At 39.9% G+C, this 13,591-nt stretch overlaps 2 protein-coding genes across 10 annotated transcripts in view; both read right to left on the bottom strand.

The window, feature by feature from the left end:
* The window catches only part of stxbp5b (syntaxin binding protein 5b (tomosyn)), a 39,946-nt gene extending 35,714 nt beyond the window's left edge, over positions 1 to 4,232 (bottom strand). For all 9 annotated transcript variants that reach the window (XM_080414667.1, XM_080414671.1, XM_080414668.1 and 6 more), the window contains exons 1-2: positions 3,799 to 4,232; positions 1,687 to 1,784 (exon numbers count right to left, since the gene is read on the bottom strand). In XM_080414667.1, coding sequence (XP_080270793.1) covers positions 1,687 to 1,784; positions 3,799 to 3,933 — 233 coding nt within the window. In that variant the 5' untranslated portion in view covers positions 3,934 to 4,232. The remainder of the gene's footprint in view (positions 1 to 1,686; positions 1,785 to 3,798) is intronic.
* A 6,836-nt stretch (positions 4,233 to 11,068) lies between these two features.
* rab32b (RAB32b, member RAS oncogene family) lies at positions 11,069 to 12,633 on the bottom strand (the record flags this gene model as incomplete). The annotated part of the gene is made up of 3 exons (XM_080414271.1): positions 11,069 to 11,242; positions 11,534 to 11,814; positions 12,423 to 12,633. 3 exons carry the CDS (start codon positions 12,631 to 12,633, stop codon positions 11,069 to 11,071), a joined length of 666 nt encoding a protein of 221 aa, XP_080270397.1.
* Positions 12,634 to 13,591: the final 958 nt, after the last annotated feature.

The raw sequence follows: 13,591 nt of genomic DNA, 5'->3' as shown, positions 1-13,591 counted from the left end.
ACAAATACATCACTACAACACCACCATCTTGTAGATGAATACTTCCTCATTTTTGGTTCACCAGCACGGTTCACCAAGTGACATTTCAACAGCTCAGTTTTTCACTTATAGCCAACTGATAATCATCTGGACAGGAACTTGTGTTAATCACACTAGCTCAAAGATAAGTAAAGTTGTTCTATTAAGCAACCTTGTAAAAAGCCATACTGATTGTTTGTAGTTTTAAAAATAATACAGTCTAACTAGCAGTGCCATGACATCCTCTACCAGCACCTAAATATACCTGAGAGAAAATCTGTCTATAGTGGCATTGTAGTATGTGTGCATGTACATTCAATCATCAGCACTTTGAATGTTTCATTTTGCTTTGGCTCCAACTACCCAAAAATACAGAACACCGTTTGTGTTTTTTAATGGCCAAGAGCAGCTAAAGATAAACCGATTATGTGGAATCGGGGAAATGTCGCAATTATGTACTGATTAAAACACTGTACTAAAAGACAGATCTTGTAAAAGTAGACATTTATTGCTTGTAGACATCTCATTGAGTTTATGTCTACTACTGAGCTGTGGCAGCGTTTCCAAACTCCAGGGGCAATGAGGTGGATCGATACAGCCTGTCTTTTGATAAATGGACCAATTGCCTGAATGACAGTAATCCCATCAGTTCCAACGTGCACATTAGGACAACATGGAAGCAGTGTGTGTTTGTTGGGAGTTTCCCCTGTAAACACAATGCTCTCTTAATCTCAAGACTGGATAAAGGCAAGGACAGGATCCACCTCTAACAATAATCTACATAAGCAGATACGGTAAAAAATAAAACCATCTGAAATCCTCCATAAATAATAAAAAACAAATAGTGAAATAACCAGCATGATACACAGTAAAAAAAACTGTTAATTTTTGTTAAATGAACCCTTAGTGATCCTTTACATTTTGGAATACTGTAATCAGACTATTATATTGCTGCCGTTGCTTTAACTCATGCAAGTTGCTCAATTAGCGCCTAAAAAACTGATTTGTATGTGCAAATATAAACACAAATCAAAAACCGTCTTCCCAGCGGCCTGAGAGCCTTCCAGCATGGCAGCAACTTGATTGTGTGCACGTTGAGCATGGGCTTGACATTGGCGCACAGCAGGACCAGTGATGTTTACAGCACATATGAAGTGGCATTCTGGCATGGGCTGGGCAGCACAGTTGATGAGGTTGGCTCCTCGGCATATGGCAGAGGAGCTGTTCATGCTACTGCAGAGTGCAGAGATGCCGCTAATGAGCCTTGGTCCTACCAGAGGAGGCGGCTGCTACTGTGGCTGCACAGAAAACACATGCTAGCTCTGCCTGCCACTGTGACCAGCACTTTCCCTCACCCCAAGTTTGTTTTTTGTTCTCTTCTTCTAATGCCAGCTGACAGGAGTAGGAAAAAAGGTCACGTGCTATATGAATCCTCTGATGATAAACATGTTTATGGGGCCAGCTTGATTATACAATGTTTGCAGCAGAACTAATGTGGAACATGAGAAGTTGAGGCTTGGGTTTGTGCTGCGCATTTGTGTGTGTGAGTGTTTGTCTAAGGTTGGAGGGGTTGAGAAGAGGAGTATCATATGCAGACTTTTCATGATAGAAATGTATTGCTTGTCTGTTTTTCTTTATATACTTTTGCCCTTAGATAAAAAAGGATACAGCCTCAAAGCTCCACTCTGTGTCCCAATGGCCAGTATTTTCTGCACAGGGTCAAAAGCCATCGATGACGGTTGATGTGGGAAGCCATGACGCACAGTCTGTTAGGAAAGAGCACAAATTCAATTTATATTAGAACTAGACTAATCCATCATCGGACACAACACAGTCAAACATTTTATTTATTTTTTGGTGACGCAAAGCTGCCACAACTGGAGGAAGAAAAATGGAAATGTATATTAGCATAACTGCCATCAGAGCAATCCATCAACTGGGAATTGTCTCAAATCTCCTTCAAAGCTAAATGTAATAACATAAAACGGCCAGGGCAATACAAGAACAGAAATATCATCTACTCTTTTAAGAGCACATTTTGAGAGCATATGCATTCAAAATGTTAATTTCAAGCCACACTTTCCCAGTTTAAACATTATTTTGCATGCATAGTATGATGCATCTGATTACAGTGGCCATATTAGAATGACACACTCAGCAATTCAATGCAGCTTTAAAAACAGGCCGAAATGTCAAAGCCCTCATGCATCCTTGACTAGGTTGTTTAGGATTGACACAACCTTGCCCAGCCCACTTTGGCTCATCCAAACACACAGCTTGCTGTCAGGTTATGTAATACCTAATGCTGCCCTGCCCCTGTAACCTGGGGGACCTGACCTACTCTGATCTCATCTAGAGCATTGGTGGGCTGGCACTCAGGGATGTAACATTTTCAGCACAGTCCAATTGCAAGTGAATGCCCAAGAGAGCCAATAAACAGGATTGGGGAAAGTATGCATTATCACTACCATTACTATCGGTTTTTTTTTGGGGGGGGGGGTCAAAAACAAGCGACCACATGAGGGTTAAGGATAACTTGAGAGATGAGAGATTTCCTGCTTGATCAGCAGGCTGCAGTGTTTCTGGTTAGCCTAGCTGGCTAAGTCAATGGCTCGAAGCAAAAATCCAATGCAACGCAAACATCTATGATGGTTAATACAACAGCCTGGCTGCTACAACCATGGTAAATAGCAGCCATGCATGAGTGACCAAGTCAGCTGATTAAAATAGGATAGGTGGGCACTAGGGACATCTGGGCACCCTGATGTAAAATTGGCTATTAAGTCCAAAATGTTTTTTTTATTAAATATATATTTATATATATATATTTAAAAAATGGTCTTAAGTAATGTAAAGTATACATGATGTGAACATGCACGGTACATCATTGTCAGACTTAATTCTATCCTTCAACTTCTTGTTTAAGCCCCCCCAAAATGACTGGATATACAGGTTTTGTAACAGTTGTAGAAATATTAGACCTTAATTGTCGAATGTTTAAGCATGTTCTAATCAAGTATACTTTACTTAAAAACATTTTCGAAATATTTCATTTTTTTACATTTTGGACAAAACAGCCAATTTAATACCGAGGTCCCCTCATATCCTGTTACCATGAACAGCAAAACCTATGCCTAAAAATAAACCACAATACATATGAGTGCAGCAGCAGCAGCGTGCATCATGCAATAAAGCCGTTCTCTTTCCCAATAACCAATGCTGACAGATTAGGACAAAATTGGTATTGGTCACGCTGCTGTCTGTCATCTGACTGTGTGTCGGTCGTCCGGCAGCAGTATGTTGGCTGCTATTAACCAGTGTTGCCAGGTTTTGCGAGAGAAACGAGCAACCAGGTATGGGAAAACAAGCGCAAAAGAAGCAACAACATGAGAGGCCACATGAGCACTTCGAACCTGTCCTGTATGCATCGGATATTTGAAAAATAGCCGATCTACAAGCTCACAACGCAACGCAATGCAACGCATCGTTGTCTGCCATTTTCAAAAACTCTTGCAATAAAATGTGGAATATTTGGAATAAAATAAAATACAACATTTTAACAACACAAATGCTCCCTGGCACAAAACATTTCATGAACATATTTAAGAACCACTGGTTTAAATAACAATGTAAAAATGTGGAAGCAAGCCTAAAATAAGTACTTAAACAAGCCCACAAAAACCGCAACCAGCTACTTTTACAAGCAACTTCACAGAAAAAATAAGCCCAGAGTCACTTATAAACTGACATGGCAACACTGCTGCTTAACGGAAAGCCCACCTTGCTGAGCTGAAAATGCTCGGATTGCAGGGTCTCTTGGATCACATCGTTCTCCCTGGTTGGTGGAGTCGTTGCAGAGGACGAGGAAGCCGCCGTCAAGCCGTCCAGCACCTTCCTAATGTTAAACTTCTTCATTTTATCCCTCGGTACAGACGAGAATTAAACAGGAAAAACAGACCAACTGGTCGCTACCATATAAATTGACAGGAGGGTAGCCGCTTATAGCTAGCAGTTAATATCTGGCTCTGTTTTAATCTCACATGTTACGGGGGGTTGTTGCCACAACGTACTGTCCAAAAGCACCCACGTTATGCCCCATTTACATTGAGTCATGAAGTCTTCTCCGCTGTTCGTGTTAATCCGCCATTTGTGTGGCCAGTTTTTGGCGTTATTTATTCGATCGGATTCGCAATGGTTTCCGTGCGCTGTGTGTGTTTCCCAGGGCTTCAGCTGGTAGCAAACTGGCTACGGAAACGCAGTGAACAGTGTTGACAGGTTTTGAGAGAGAAACAAGCAGCCAGGTCTATGAAAACAAGCCCAAAAGAAGCGACTTTAGGTCACATGGTGAGCACTTTAAACCTATTATATATGCGTCGGCTATTTGAAAATAGCCAATTAAATTGCTATTTTCAAAAACTCTTGCAATAAAATGTGTAATATTTAGAATAAGACATTTTGGAAACATTCTAAAAACACAAATGCTGATTGCTCTATCAGTTTTGTGCTAGGGAGTCCCTAGCACAAAACTGATAGAGCAATTCCTTGCTTACTGTAAATCGCTCTGGATTAAGAGCGTCTGCTAAATGCCTAAATTGTAAATTGTAGAACCACTGGTTTTAAAAAAAATTGCAAAAAAAATGGAAGCAAGCTTAAATAAACAAGCACACTTGACTTTAGAAACAAGCCCAAAAAAACGCAACCCGCAACTACCAATTTTTACCAGCAACTCTACAGAAAAAGAAGCCCAAAGTCGCTTATAATAGGCGGACATGGCAACACTCACAGTGAACTGCAGCGTATTTTGAGTCTGCGCTGATTGCGCTGCTCCACACGGGCACCCGGATGAGATGGCTAGCGTATAGAACCCATAACCTGGAGGGACGCTTGCGCTGTGATTGGCTGGTTGCTTGGTTGTCAGGCAACCTTTCAGGCAAAGGAGGAAGCCAAACGCGTGTCCAATTTTTTTTGACAGCTATCCAGTGCGCGCGTGTGTGTGTGTGTGTGTGTGTGTGTGTGTGTGTGTGTGTGTGTGTGTGTGTGTGTGTGTGTGTGTGTGTGTGTGTGTGTGTGTGTGTGTGTGTGTGTGTGTGTGTGTGTGTGTGTGTGTGTGTGTGTGTGTGTGTGTGTGTGCGCGTGCGTGTGTGTGCGCGTGCATGCGTGGAGTGGTGGAAACTTTAATTAACTAAGTACATTTACTCAAGTACTGTACTTAAGTAACATTTTGAGGTATTTGTGTACTTTACTTGGGGATTTCCAATTTACAATTATTTTACTTCTTCTCCACTACATCTCAGAGGCAAATATACTTTTACTGCCCTACAATTATTTGAAAACGTTAGTTACTGTTACTTTGTAGATTTAGATTATTATTACAAAACATATATTAACCACTTCAGCCCATTTCGGCCATTTGAAAATAGCCGATCTAAAGCTCACAAGCGTCACAATGCAACACATTGTGAGCTTGTAGATCGGCTATTTAATAAAAGTAATAAAAGTTTTTTATACATTTGAAAACTTGTGTAGGCCTAATGGTCCGGCAATGTTGCCTAAAAACCAAGTGGCCAACTGGCCAATCAGCGCAACTTTACCTCCGGATTATGGGATCTAGATCTAGAGTACAGTAGCTGCTGCTAGTTGAATTTATTGATATAATAGGCATTAGGCTATAAAGGCTATATATATCTTCTATTAATTACTATGTCAAGTAACTGCGCGATTACATTTGTTTAAAAATAAATCGAGTGTAACAAATATTCCACAGTGAGGGCCATCCTCAAAAGGCCCTATGCTGAAATTTGATACAAGCAAACAATAGTCGCTTTATACAATATGGGAAGTCTTTTTTTGTACATATTCTATTGTGTTTATGGAAAATGGGTCATTTCCCCTCCTTTCCCGGCCCACGAGCAACACCACCTGGCTATTGTCATATGTCATATGTCATTCACAAAAATATAAATAAACCTAACAAAGTTAGATTTTTGTATGTATAAAGTTTGATATTTATCCCTTCTGTAATTGAGAAGTGCATCTAGGCTGTGTGTGTGTGTGTGTGTGTGTGTGTGTGTGTGTGTGTGTGTGTGTGTGTGTGTGTGTGTGTGCGCGCGCACGCGTGTGTGTGTGTGTGTGCGCGTGTGTGTGTGTGCGCGCGAGCGTGTGGATGGGTGGGTGGGTAGGTAGGTATTTGGTAACCTGACGCTTCCAGATCCAAGAAGCTTACGTCACACATTTGTTTCTCAGGTATGCTGTCTTGAGAAACGTAGTTACTCAATACCGCCCCCATCTGGCAGAGTCAGGTTAGGTATTTGGTTGGTTGGGTGGTGGTGGTGGGAGGTATACAGTAGGAGTTTTAAGTGATTCGGTCACATTTATCTGTGCAGCATTCATACTTTTGGATCCCAAACCAAAGCTCTGCTCCTCCCTGCCAATGTTACTCTTGCACTTAAAGTGCATAGGAATGACCACATTAGCGGATAAATGTTGAGGATCATGCGCTGCATCCTCTTGATTCCTCAATATTTATCTGCCTATGTGGTAATTTTTCGCAGACTCTGCAAATACAAGCTTTGCACACTAGATGGTGGAATGTACCAACATTGTCAGAGTAAGCAGTTTGCACATAGGGCGTTGTATGATGACAGCCAGAATTCAGCAACATGGACAGCGACACATGCCGTGTCTGCTGGTTTGAATAGGTTGGGGACAAATATAATTTTGATCGATCATAGTCTACTATACTGATATTTTACACAGTTTAAATTGTGGTATATTGCCAGGATATTTAGTCATTTCCATACAATAGAAAGCTATACATTATTTTTGTTATACAGTATCTGACAATTTTGTGTTCTACTGTGTTTTGTTTGAGTGAAAGAACATTTAGTAAATTGAAGTGAAAGATAATGGGTCACTCTCTTCAATAATGGTCTCATCGTGGATGTATATTGTTCTCTGCCTCTTATTTATAATCGACAACCTCACAATTTTGAACATTTAATACAATGCAATCAAATATTTCAATCCACACTGGAAGCCAGAGAAAATAGGCTAATATTAATAATGCACAATTAGCCTAATAGGATACAGAAACCGGGACTATAATTCAGAGCATCCCATTTATGAACAACAACAAATAAATGTTAGTTATGTACCTGATCTTTTTGTGTCCAATGTGAGATGTATTGGGGCCAGCATCCCTGTTTGACTCCAGAATCTAGGTCTCTAGTATCTGGGACATATATCCATAATTAGAAGTTGTGTGTTGCTTCTCAGTCACTTTCCCTGAGGGCACACTTTCCACACAAGGTAAACTGTGTCTTGCTGCAGTTCACCTGAGCATTATTAGTAACCTGCATAAATGCTATATAGCCAAGTAATGTGGTTTATTAAAGAAGAAGTATTCAAGGTTAAATACATATTTTTGGAAAAAAGTAAGAAGAACTTTGTCTCAAAGTGAGACTCTCACAATGTGTGTGTGTGTGTGTGTGTGTGTGTGTGTGTGTGTGTGTGTGTGTGTGTGTGTGTGTGTGTGTGTGTGTGTGTGTGTGTGTGTGTGTGTGTGTGTGTTGGTGTGTGTGTGTGTGTGTGTGTGTGTGTGTGTGTGTGTGTGTGTGTGTGTGTGTGTGTGTGTGTGTGTGTGTGTGTGTGTGTGTGTGTGTGAGGAGGCGGGGGGGTCTGGACTTCTTTAAGTCCTTTGAAAAATGTAATTTACAGAATTTACATCCAACAGGTAGTTTACAGATATTGCAGGATGGATTTTGAAGCGCTTTATTTATTTAAAATGTATCTCAAACTGGCGATATATACTCCTTTAGAGTCCCTGACATCTTGTCATGTGTACAGGGCCCAAATATGGACAAGAGCTATTGAGTAGCTATAGGTGTACTGTACCTAGCAGCCTGGATGTAGAGCAGATCCCAAGACGCACAGCAAGGACACTGCAAAGTAAAACTACAGGACAGCAAAGAACAAATGGTTGTGTAAAAATATCCCCTACAATATACATCATGTCAGTGAACATAAAGGACAAGGTCTCTGTCTCAAAAAAGTTCATAAAATATTATCTCCGATTTAATCAAATTCTTAAATAATTAATCTGATTAATGGTTTATTTCTCGCTGCGAGACTGAAATGACTTTGACTCTATGAATATTTTAATTTTATTTCAAGGTAAAATAGTAGGCTATATTGCTAGAAGTGGTAAAGAACGTGTCTCAGTGCAGTGTAACTACGCTTACTAAACTAACTAAAGCTGCAATCCATAACTTTTATATCCTACCCATGATTCAAACCCAGAACTCATTGAGGCCAGGGTCTACATTTCTCCATGGAATAGTAGGGAAACCACCTCCAACCACTCCACTACAGATGTGCTAGTTATATTGTACATATTCTAAAATACAGATGGGTTAAAATAACATCGTATTCATTAGAAGAATAAGTTCCGGATTGCAGCGTTGGCACAAAACTCCCTTGTTGTGGACACAAGCAGTGCCAAATAAAATGTCTACAGATCCAAGTAATAATTGGATAAGCCATGAACGTCTTTATTGATACTTCACTATCACAGGATTAGTTAACTATTGCAACAGAATGTGACAGTGTCACAAAGCAACATGCAGTGTTGAATACAATACAGGCCATTCATTAAAAAGTAGCACAAACATTTATAATACAGATTAAATCATTTTACAGGTACTTCTTACTGCATAGTTGCTGTACAACAGTTGCACATATGTTGCACTGCCAAGGGGAACAGAAAATTAACTGTTCTTCTGTTGGAAGTCACCACAAATGGTGTGGTGAGTAAAAGCATTTAGTCCATGAGCCAAGATTTCATTATCGAAAGAGTGGGCAAAACCATACCTATATTAAATTGTTCATAGGGTCAATACGAGTAAATGATAACCTCTCCACAGGAGCAGCTTTTTCATGGTTATCACACATTTTGTTATTTTCCCCATACGTACATGACAGGTGAAAAAAATGACAACATTTAAAAAAGAGTTATCATAATGAAACTTCCTGAGTTGATTACTTACATGAAGACAATGATTTATCGTATTACAAGTTTTCTGAAATTGTATATTTAAATATGCAAATTAGACATTTAGTCCATGAGCCAGAGCCCCAAAATTGAGCCAGATATTGAATATTCCCTCGTTAAAAACCTTTGACTCCAACATCTTATCAAAATGAAATAAGTATGTTGACTCTGGCTTTGTCCAATGTTCCAATGTTGATTCTGGAAAGTAATGCAAATGTGGGCATATTTTCCTAATGCCTAATTTGCATATTTAAATATACAATTTCAGAAAACTTGTAATACGATAAATCATTGTCTTCATGTAAGTAATCAACTCAGGAAGTTTCATTATGATAACTCTTTTTTAAATTTTGTCATTTTTTCACCTGTCATGAACGTATGGGGAAAATAACAAAATGTGTGATAACCATGAAAAAGCTGCTCCTGTGGAAAGGTTATCATATATTTATTTACTCGTATTGACCCTATGAACAATTTAATATAGGTATGGTTTTGCCCACTCTTTCGATAATCATTGCTCAATTTTGGGGCTCTGGCTCATGGACTAATTGTCTGAGTTTTGCGTTACAATACAGAACGTGTTCTATTTCATACAGTCTCTCTCCTCCTCCCCCCTCTCTCTCTGTCTGTCATTCTCTTTTCTCTCTGCATTAAAAAAAACATTTTTATTGGATCCCTCTACACACCTTATAACAAAGCACAGTCCCCACTGGAGGGTGAAGCAGTGTGTTGCATTTTTCAAATACCCCCCCCCCCCCACCCTCTCTCTCCCTAAAACCAGGTCAAGCTGGAATGTTTTTCTACTATTGGTCATATCAGGACTGGCTGCAGTGCCAGTGTATGATAATCGCCTGCTCTTGGCTCCCCACACAGCAAAGTGATTAGGAGATAATGATATGCATGGGATGTACACTGTAACAGACAAGTAATGCTAGTGCAAAGATGGAGTGGGTCCTCAATTAAGCAGTACTTGAGAGTTTAGAGATACAGTAAATACTAAATTTTAGAATCAAATATAATTTGTTCTTTCTTGTTCATCTATTGTTTCATATAATGCAATTTTTATAGGATCCTGGCTCCACATTATAGTAGGTCATCAGTGACCACGTCCTCCTGCGTACACAGGGAGTGTCAAACAGACCTTTCTCAGCAGGCTGTGTGTCATGCTGATCTGTTTATTAGGATGCTGACTGTATCAGTGGATTATCAGAGAAATGAGCTCTATCGTTTCAACAGAGGTGTTTATGAGACAGCCCACAGAGTTCACACACCATGGAAGAAACCAGCTCTAATGGTGCCAGTTTTGTGTAATGCCCGGCACATCACAGCACAGCATACCAGCATTGTGAAACACTACATAGACACTACATAGATGCAGTGGTGGAAAAAGTACTCAAATGTTTTACTTAAGTAAAAGTATCAATACTGCAATTTAGAAAATTTAGAAGTAAAAGTCCGGAATTCAAAATTTACTTAGTACAAAAGTATTGGTATCATAATGTACTTAAAGTAGGCTACCAAAAGTAAAAGTACTAAAATATTTGAAAATAGCAAATCTACAAGCTCACAACGTGTCGCGCTGCAACACGTTGTGAGCTTGTAGATCGGCTATTTTCAAATAGCCTAGGTATAAAATAGGGCAAAAGTGGTTAATGTATGTTTCATAATATCATGATTTACATCTGAAAAGTAACAATTTTCATTGTAGTGGAGTAAAAGTACAATATTTGCCTCTGAGATGCTGATGTAGTGGAGTAGAAGTAAAAGTATTGGAAATTGGAAATACTCAAGTAAAGTACAAATACCTCAAAAGATACAAAACAGCTCTGATTATGTGTAACACTCAGACCAACATTACAATTCTGACATACTGTCTGTACAGTGTATATTCATGACAAATGTATACAAAACACACTGTAGCTGGGTAGTTTCATTATTGTGCCATGTCAAACAATCGGTCAGGGAGGAGCATTTAACCAATAACCACATTTGTGTGTCTCTCTAACTCTTTGTCCTTTGTCCCAAACAGCATGCCAGTTTACTCTGTAGGCCTATAGCCCCATGTGCCTTCACTTTGATGCTGTCCCCGTGGGTTTCTTCATTGGACAGGTCTTTGTCACACCGCAGTATGTTCTCAACAAGGAAGGCACCAGCCTCATCAATATTTATATTGTCCTATAAATAGACAGGGAAACGTGGATTTCAGTACATGGTTTATGCCTTTGTTAATTCAAAGTGTTTCGCTGTGTGCAGTGTGACAGCTTCCAGTTCCAATACTATATCCCTAAAGGTAAAGGTCAAAGATCTAAAGCATGACTTCTGTGATTTATGTTAATGTTTGCACACATTTTATGAGTTATTTTATGATCAGGGTTAAAAGATCAAACAGAACTTATGCTGCAGTGATTACACACATGCAGAGATTCTCTGGTCACTAATGAAGATACATATAAATATTACACACACCTTTGCTGAGGTTTCAAACCATCCTAGGAAGTTGTGCTCTTTACAGAACTGGTCAAGAGTGGTGGCTAGTAGTTCTCTGTCTCCTTCTGTTGTGTCACATTTGTTGGCCAGGAGAACAGCAGGGATTGGGCTTCCACTGTCCAAGACTACTTTGCTATCTAGGCATTGCTTCCACTCCAAGGCAGACTCAAAAGTGGACCTTTTAGCTATGTCAAATACAACTAATGCTCCCATTGCCTCCTTGTAGTACACCCTGGATAGATTCTTACATCGCTCTTGGCCTTGAAGAAATGGGACATACAAGGATTTTATTCTATATAACAAATAACAAATGACAATTTCGTCCTAAAATGTACAAATATGTACAGTATTAATTATATCTTCAATATGGGCCATTATTTTAGGCCACATATCTTTTGTATGTATGCTATGTTATGCATAAATATGCATGGTAGGCTACAGAGTGAGCCTGAAAGGAAAGAAAATCTCGGCATGTTTCCATGGACACTGTAAGACTAAAATTAGATCTGAGAAAAACGATTGCTGGTGTTACTTGTCTTGTAGGAAGTTACCATGCTATGGGTCTGAAAAACGCAGCAAAGTGGGCTACAGTGTACTTTGTAGACCTAATCATTGCATGATATTTCGAACTTTGAACCAATATAATGCCAGAGCCATGCAGTAAGGCTGGACTCAAATATATTTATAACTGTTTAGCCTACAACACGATCAAGCTGCTTACGCTAGGGAACAACAACTGAATACATATTCATACCTATGAATAACATGGGCTATATTATATAGCCCATGTTATTCATAGGTATGAACTTTGTTCTCTATTATTAGTCTATTCTAAATGTCTAATTATACACAGCCTCGTCGCTCTCACCTGCAATATCCCAAAGCTGCAGACGCACCACTGTCTTCCTGTCCCACTCAATTGTTTTGAGAGCAAAGTCAACACCAATAGATGCTTTATATGTTTTGTTAAAACGGTTATGGACATACCGGAAGATTACACTGCTCTTTCCAACTCCCACGTCTCCAATAACTACAACTTTGAACAACTTTTCTGTACAAGACATTCGACCCGACGCCATAGTACCAATATAACCTCCGATCACTGCAGGACGTGTAGTGTTGTAGACTAGGAAAAGCGCTCCTCGGAGCACAGGTCTCCGCCAGGTCAGGTAGGTTATTGTGGGCCAGCAATGTTCGGAATTCGACAATCAGGATGGAATATGAAAAATCCAACAGATCCATCTTGATCACTGTAGAGATAATGTGTACTGATTTGCATGATGTTTGGACAAAATGTGTAGGAGTAATATTTAAAAAAAAGTGTGCAAAAATCGACTTCCTCCTGGTGGCACTATAATAGGGCAATGTAAAAAGGGTGGCATTTGTTCCTCAATGTAGTGCAAATGTGCACGCAATCAGACACTGCTTTCAGACTTGCAACATTTTGTTCAAAACGGGCCACTCCTGCACACTTAAGATGTCAATCTTAGCCAATCAGGATGGAATATGAAAAATCAAACAGATCCGTCTTGATCACATGACTATAGAGATCATGTACCGATTTGCGTGAAATTTGTAGTAGTAATAGTAGTAATATTAAAAATGTGTTTTACAGAAGTCGGCCTCCTGGTGGCGCTATAAAAGGCAGATGTGAAAAATGGAGGGCTGTGGTTTTTCCTTGGCCTCTAGGCAGGGGCGGACTGGGACCAAAATTGAGCCCTGGCATTTTGGTCCGAACCGGCCCACCACCCCCCGGACCGTTTTGTCAACGGGGTGGGGGGGGGTGGGCGTTTCACTGTTTTAACCCAGCAACCCTGTGTAAATTACGCCACTGCTGGAAAGCATCCCAGCGCAAACGTTAACGTAACCAATAATTGGGCCGCGCGACCCGGAAATGTCCGTAATAATCTTTTTTTTTTTTTTTTGCATACCGGGCATATGACCGGTATGCAAATGGCCAGTCCGCCCCTGCCTCTAGGTAGTGTGCATACAGTGTGCAAGTTTTTTCACGGCAATCACATGCTGTGTTCATGATTT

The sequence above is a fragment of the Gymnoscopelus braueri genome (genome assembly GCF_963280865.1).
Source record: "Gymnoscopelus braueri genome assembly, chromosome: 19".
Classification (NCBI taxonomy): Eukaryota; Metazoa; Chordata; class Actinopteri; order Myctophiformes; family Myctophidae; genus Gymnoscopelus; species Gymnoscopelus braueri.
The sequence above is the reverse complement of the archived record's forward strand: the minus strand, read 5'-3'. Positions and strand labels throughout refer to the sequence as shown.